The 7,628-nt window shown below is 35.0% G+C and overlaps 1 protein-coding gene across 2 annotated transcripts; it reads right to left on the bottom strand.

The window, feature by feature from the left end:
- Nucleotides 1-2,563: 2,563 nt before the first annotated feature.
- On the bottom strand, nt 2,564-5,804 carry LOC116345842. Of its 2 annotated transcripts, XR_004201535.1 has the most exons (5): nt 5,761-5,804; nt 4,271-5,614; nt 3,309-4,184; nt 2,843-3,058; nt 2,564-2,659 (listed from the first exon to the last, which is right to left on the bottom strand). XR_004201535.1 is itself a non-coding variant. In XM_031775552.1 (3 exons), the coding sequence occupies exons 2-3, from the start codon at nt 5,606-5,608 to the stop codon at nt 3,486-3,488; spliced, it is 2,037 nt and encodes a 678-aa protein (XP_031631412.1). In that variant the 5' UTR covers nt 5,609-5,614; nt 5,761-5,804; the 3' UTR covers nt 3,289-3,485. The 2 variants fall into 2 exon arrangements, 1 of the variants encoding a protein (XP_031631412.1); XM_031775552.1 differs by lacking the exons at nt 2,564-2,659; nt 2,843-3,058 and having other exon boundaries at nt 3,289-4,184.
- Nucleotides 5,805-7,628: the final 1,824 nt, after the last annotated feature.

The raw sequence follows: 7,628 nt of genomic DNA, 5'->3' as shown, positions 1-7,628 counted from the left end.
ATCGGCGCACATTTTTACCGGGCTTCTTTTTAAAATGAGAATACAGTGCTGATCATGATTAGCACAAGGTATGATTCGTACAAAATATGTAGAATTATTAAGCATTTAATACATTCCCACTGGAACATACACATTACAAGAATCGGTAGAAAGGTTTATTCGATGGGTGTCTATAAAAAAAATTGTTACTTGTCATGGACCATGATATTATGTTTTCGATCTCAGGGTAGTTAGACTATTTTTAATGATTTTTTTTTTCATAGAGGTCTAATGTCAAATATGTCTTGGACTTAAAATGTCGATAAATTAAGAGATCTACCTAAACTGGTTATTGTTTTACAATGAAATCAATGTATCTTCCTAAAAAAAATCATAAATTCGTAAATAATTTGCAATATAATTTGTGCTTTCTTACAATTGATCATAAATTCGGCTTTCATAAATGCACACCTTCGGAAAAAAAATTTCTTTTTATATATTATTAATATTAAATCTCTTTTTACTATTTAATTGCGTATAGCATTTCAAATTTTGAAGGACTGAATGAAAAACGGTGAATTTCAATCGATAATTCCATTAAGTAACAAGAATGAAGTGAAAAAAAAAACATCCATATGGTCAGAATATCCAACTTATCTGCGCGCTGTGCCGTGCAAATGAGTGAATGAATGAAAATAGTGACCAAACGAATGTGTACCAAAAAAGAAAACGAACAAAACGAAAAGAAAAAAAAATATGAATGTTTATCGTAATTAGAATCAAATGGCATTTTCGATTAATCCATCAAGAGGAAATAACAATGGTCGTGCATTTCGAAACAGAAATCTGTTCACATAGTAGATGATTGCTTTTAATATTGGTGGAATTTCAGAACGCTTAGCATATTTCATCACTTAAAAAAATTATGATTGGTTGAATGGTGTGCTCATCCCGATGGAAAATGGGAAACAAAACAAAATAATCGAAGAAACCATAATCTAATTTATACAAATATCTTCTCCAAATCACATCCAATTTACCAAGCACCGAATAAATCTTCCTAGTTAATTGTAATTAATGGCCAAAAATGTTGATGTATTATGTGTGTTGTGTGTGTGTGTAGTTCTAATCACAAGAGCTTCGATTTAACATTGTTGTCGCTTCAAGCAAACATATAACAATGATGTGATGTGTACCCAAAACGATATGTCACTTCCACATACACACAACATTTTTCCATATTATTTGTTTAAGTTAATTTTCATCAGTTTTTATTTAATAAATTTGTTCACGCTTTTGCTCTCTATCCTACCTCTACATGAAAATGAAAAACGAAATCATTGTATTACATTTATGGAACCCGCACATTTGGAAAATGCCTGTTTCAAATGCAACTCCAAACCCATTCTCTCGTTGCAAATTTAAGAAAATACAACCGATCCGATATGATGAAAATATGGAAAGTCAAATAATTAATGAATAAGAACATTAAGGCGCACATAACACAAATAGTTTACCTGAAAAAAAAACGGGCTGTTAACCGACTAACCACATACACACATGGTAATAACACGCAAGACATTCTCTATCTCATTCTCGTTTACGCATGCAGACGCATCGAGGGAAAGAGAGACAACCAACACGCACCATCATCGAATCAATAAAAATAATTTACAAAGCAATTTATCTCTTGCTCGTTTTCAATACGCATTTACATTCGCGTTGTTCGGATTTTTTTTTTTAATATTTTGGTGTGTGAGAGATGTTCGATGAAGAAAAAGGGGGCAACACATCATAGTAAGATAAAGTTAAAGAGCTGAAAAGGAGCAGAAAAATATCGAATCCGTGGTCCGCCGACGGTTGGATGTGATTACGTTGAACTGTAGTTGTGTTTTGTTGCTAAAAGAGAGAAAAGTTATGAGCCGAGCAAGCGATTGCGGACGCGCACGCGCACACACCTTGATCTGAAGCTGTTGGCCGGTTTGTGATAGAGTGTGTACACCAATCTCGTTATGGAATTATGCTTTTAAGTGCAGAAATATTTATTAATGGTAAGAAATTACTTAAATGAATCAGTGTGTGCGTTGTGCGTTTGCCTACATATTTTCGAAGCTATTAAGAAAAATGACCGCACGTCCATTCAAATATAAAAGTACATATGTAGCTTACAGCTATTATTGTTTTTACGTTTATACTCTTTTTGCGTTTTTCGCTCTGTTTTTATACTTTGTATTCTTATGATTTCGGATTTTGTGCAAAAAAAAATGATTTTTTTTTCGTATATTTATTCAATATTTCAAAAAATTGATCATAATAACAGTGTACAATATGTATAAAAGATGTCGACACTTAAAATATGAGCTCTGAGTCTTTCGTTTTTCTTCTCCTTTGGATTTCTTTATTTTGTGTTCTTCTTGACTTTCGCATTTAGGTGCACTGGACCTGGTTGCATGAATTCGCTGCATTGCGTTTGGTGCAGAAAAATGCATAAATTATTTGCTCAACGGTCACTCAATAATTCGATATTTAAGCTCCGTTCGAGTTTGCTTGTGATTCATTTGCTGATCACACATTTTTAATTGATATTGGCTTTGATTCAGAATGAATGAAAAATAAACGCAAAAAAAACAATATTAATTAAAGATATTCACTGAAGTGTACATTAGGGTGTTTCCCATATCTGTAAATAGAAAAATGGTATTTTTTAATTGAAAGTAGACAAAATTCTATGCTGGTTAGTAGCATCGATACAACAAAGCGATTTATATCAACACTTCCCGAAGCGAAAAACGATTGTTGCCTCTGAATATGAATATCAATCACTCCATTATATGAATAAAATCTCATAGTGAAGAATACTTACAGAAAAAAACACCTAGAAGTACTTCCTCGAAATGCTGAGACACAACAGTCAGTCTCAGTTAATGTAACAAATTACAATATTAATTTTTGATTAATTTTCGAGTACGAATGGTGATTGGTGACGCTTAAGGCTGCTGATTCGGTTGAACTGCTGGCTGTCGCGGTGATCGTCTGTCTAATCCTGCCGGAATATCCCATCCAAACAGCTCACAATGTCCTATTCAAAAGTAAACACACACACGGAAATAATGTATAGATTATTGGCAGAAATGATTTTTTTTCTTAAATCTATACAAATGTTTAGATATCTCAACAGACATTTATTTTTTTATTAAAAAAATATTTTCTCAATGTCATTAAATATTGCATACATATTTATCATCGAGCGCTAAAATAGATCATTCAAATAGTGTGCATTTCATTTAATATGTAGAATATATGCAAATGCAAATTTCTAATACACATACCTTTGATGAGAATGCATTTGGCGGCGACGATATCACGATCCCAAGATGTCTTGTGTACAGCCATTAGTAGTTGCTTGTCTTCGATTTCCAATTCATTTTCATCATCGACTGCATATGGCTGTTGAACAGTTGCATACGGTGCATCAGCATTGACTTGAGCATATTCCAATTTACCACTCACTCGAATTCTTGCTCAGTCATGAGTCCTTCTGCCCAAAATCGCATCAAATAAAGTTCAACGACATCTTTGTTGTACCTCAATTGCCGTTTGCTGCGCTGTGCTACGATTTTTGATGGTAAATATTCGGCGAAAATTGAATCGGGCTCCGCTCCACAATTTTCACACACTTTGAATCGATGGCTCCTTGTGGCTGGATCAAATCGTCGCCCACACTTTGCACAATGCTGCGATGTACCCCACTCATCTGTTTTGCGCACACGACAATTGCGACGTTTTCGAAAGCCTTTGAGTAGTTTGCGCGTACCTGGAGCTCTCACATGCTTTTTGATTCGAATGCACGAGTTTGGTGATATTTCTGCATTTCCCATGTGAATAATTGCGGCTTTATGATTGACCAAATTCCCAGTGAGTTTATCAACGGTTCGATTCGATTCGACGTACTTGTCAAACTGCAACAGCGTGTATTTCGGTGTTGTATACACGGCCATTCCTTTCTTGAGCATTTTGATACGATGATGAACGTAATCAATCCAGAGTATGCCCAGTGGTGATGGCATTCGCTGATACAATTGTCGATTATTTCGATCGTCCTGCTCCTCTTGGGTGAACTGCTTCGTCCATCGTTTTGCCTTTACATCGCGCGTCTTCTGCTTTGCCAGCCAATGGTACTTCTTACTGGACGTTTTCAAGTTGACCTGAAATGGAAAAGTGAAGAAAAAAATTATTCACGTAACTGTATCACTTTCTATTTCTCAATAATGCCAAAAATTTAAACACTCACTTCTTTCTTTGTTTCGATATTTCGACGAACTGTGGCATTCCATGTTTTCATGCCTGGATCGATTCCCAGTTCGTAAGCAAATTTTCCGCCCATGAATTGCTTTCGAAGAATATCATCATTCTGCATCTGTTGCTCGTATTGCTTTGACATGCGATACATAATCGACACAGATTCACCGTTGCTGACGATGGTATAATGGAATTCTTTGTTTTTCTTCAGTTTTCGATTGATGGTCGTTAAATCGAATACTTGATTCCAATAGAATTCTTTGTTCTGGCGAATGTAACTTTCGGTTGCTTGTCTACCATCAACTTGTGGAAGTTGTTTCGATTCGGCCAGCATTCGATAGAAGACATCATTGCACATGAACACTGCCTTTCGTTGATAATCAGGCAATGGAACAACCGAGAGATTTTTGATATTTGGTATCTTCACATTGTTATCTTGCGCCCAATTGTGCCACTCATCGATTTCTGTCTGCATAACGAGCCACATTGCAGTTGCTTTGAACCAATAATCGCCTTTTGAAAAATCCTTGATGTTGTGATCATTGGTTGGGCCACCAACTTCTCGCACAATTGCAGTAACCATGCCAGTAAGTAATGTTCGCTTGTGTCGTTTGAAATCTGCATTTTGATGAGTGTCACGGATCGCATTGTAGCCTCGAATCATCAAATCGACTGCATTGTCAATGTCCTTCTTGTCGAATTTCCAACCGGTAGACACTGCGTTGAATTGCCACGCTCGCATTCGCAGATAATTTTTCAACTTCTTCTTGCAGTGTGTCTTTTGACCGGTTTTCAAGCATCGCGTGTGATTTTGGCAAAGCGTTTTAAAATGATTACCAAAATAATCGTTCTTGGGCCAGGCGAAATTATTTTCTGGACTGAGCTCTTCGACAAACTGACGGAAATGTGGCTCCATATTCTCACCCTCTTTGTTTTTTTGCAAGACGGCATAGAAACATTGCTCAATCACTTCTTCGCCACGATTCTTTTCAACGAGCTGTCCTTTCTTCTTTCCTTTTTTGGCCGGATACGTTCGGTTTTTAAAAAACTCCCACTGTCGATTCATTTGTGCCGATTTCACTTTATCCAAGAAAAGTAATGATGCCAAAACGGTGATTTTCGTTGACATTATGCTTTTCTGTTCGATCCACGGTTTGACAATGTGATTGAACTCTGGTCGTAAAATTGTGTTGAGGCGCATTTTAATCGCGAACAATCCATTATCGTTTACATCATCATCAGCATCCTTTTCTTTTTGCGCATTCGTTTGAAATTTGTATCGCTTTTTTCTTGGCGCTGTAGCAGCCGTAGTTTCACCAGTCGTTGACATGTTGAACTAAAACGAAATAAAAAAAAAACACACGCGCAATTTAGAACACAAATAAAATGACAAATATATTTTCTGCACTGTGTAATTTTTAAATGAATTGAATCAATAGGAAGCACTGAATATATGGGGACAAAACTGACACTTGATGTTACCTGATTGAATGTTAAGCGTGAAGTGATTCAAAATCGACAAATTGGGTGATATTAACTCTTTTGAATGCAACATATAAATGCAAACCACACCAACACGGTCCAAAGTTAAATCGAAATATTTGCAGTTTCAGCTTGTGAATGTTTTGTTATTATCAAAACTAAACAAAATCAAACACAAAATTCACCGCAAATATCTCGTTTGAAAACAATCGGTTGACAATAATTCCAATAGAAAACCGCCAACAGCGAAAAATAAACTTCTTTGAAAGCAAGAAACAAATATAGCATACACTGACACAATCCAAAAATATGTTTTAGCACTTTTATCAATCGAATCCAATGAAATTATGACGATGCAAATTCAAATAAAAAAAACATTGATTCTGACAAGTTTCAACACGATCGTTTCATTTGAACCAACACACTTCTCCACATTCCGATGGTTCTGTGTCGAAAGCATTCTTATACTGCACACATTTTTTGTTTATAAAGCGTTTGAATAAGAATGTATGGTACGGAACCAATAAACGGAATCACAGTTTGTATGTAAACACTTAAGAGCAAAAGAAACGGAATGATTATTATTATTAGCCTATCGCGATCAATATAAATGTGTATGTGTTGTATGGACTGCTTGGTTCAATTCATAAAATGATTTTACAGGCCAAAAAAACGGCTGACACAGCGAACAACACGATTCTGAAAATGCGTTGAATATAAATACTTTCTTTTGTTTATTTATCGAATTCTAAAGAATCGCAACAATATTCTATCAAAGCGAACAGTGTCGATATACGTGCAAACAGCAAAGAGAATTGTACTTCAAATTCTAATCAACTATATTTTCAGATATGTTTTCGTTTCGGGAAGTGCTAAAATCAATCGCTTCGTTATATGAATGCCATTTACTAACATAGAATTTTGCCTTCTTTGAATTAAGAAATACCATTTTTTTATTTGCTGATACGGGAAACACTCTAGTGTACATACAATAATCAATAATAACCATTCTCGTTCTCTTGCTATGCTCGCGTATCGATATCAAAGATTTAAGAATTTTTTGTTCGTTCAAATCATTACGGTGAGTTCACTTTCTCTCTTACACATAACCATCGATTATGTTTGCTATCATCAATCGGTCGCACGCTATTTTTTTCTTCTCCATTCATTCTTCAGTGTTGTTGAACAAGCGCGGTAATCTTATAAATGTCCATATTTTAATAGATTCGACTCATTACTCACCATTTATTCAAAATATATCCAAATATTGTTGTTCATGCTATCTTCGATGCGATATAGCCCCACGACATTTTTTTTTCGTTCGAATACATATGAAGAGCGGCCGCTGTGTACCATTTTTCATTGTTAACAAAGTCATTTCGAAGAATGAATTTGTTTCGTTTCATTTTTTTTTCAGCTCCAATCTACGCTATAAATTTGGTTATAATTTAATCGCTTAATTCGTGTTTTTTATTCATTCATTCTCTATTTATTAATTAATCAAAATGACACGGTGTTAATGTGACTAATATCCTCTGCTTCAACATTTTCTTTACCTTCTTTTTTCTACTACTTTATCTCATTTGCGTACACACTTCAACACAACTAATTCAAGCGACTAACCAAAGAGAGAAAACGCACACAAAAAAAAAAAAGAATTACTTAATCCGCCTAACAAGCTTGCCGTTTGTCTCACATTATACAATCTATTCATTCATTAAAATGTCACAAATCTACATATATTGAGCGGCGAAATAATTTTCAATGGCTTCATTTTACGGTAGTATTTTGTTAAATGAACGTTTCATCGATGAAGTGAATTTCTGTTGTTGCTGTTGTGTCTAATGAAAATTGCAAAACGAGCACAT

Source organism: Contarinia nasturtii, unplaced genomic scaffold (genome assembly GCF_009176525.2).
Source record: "Contarinia nasturtii isolate CC-2019 unplaced genomic scaffold, AAFC_CNas_1.1 Cnas_scaffold_1371, whole genome shotgun sequence".
Classification (NCBI taxonomy): Eukaryota; Metazoa; Arthropoda; class Insecta; order Diptera; family Cecidomyiidae; genus Contarinia; species Contarinia nasturtii.
This window is presented reverse-complemented; position numbering and strand designations above follow the sequence as displayed.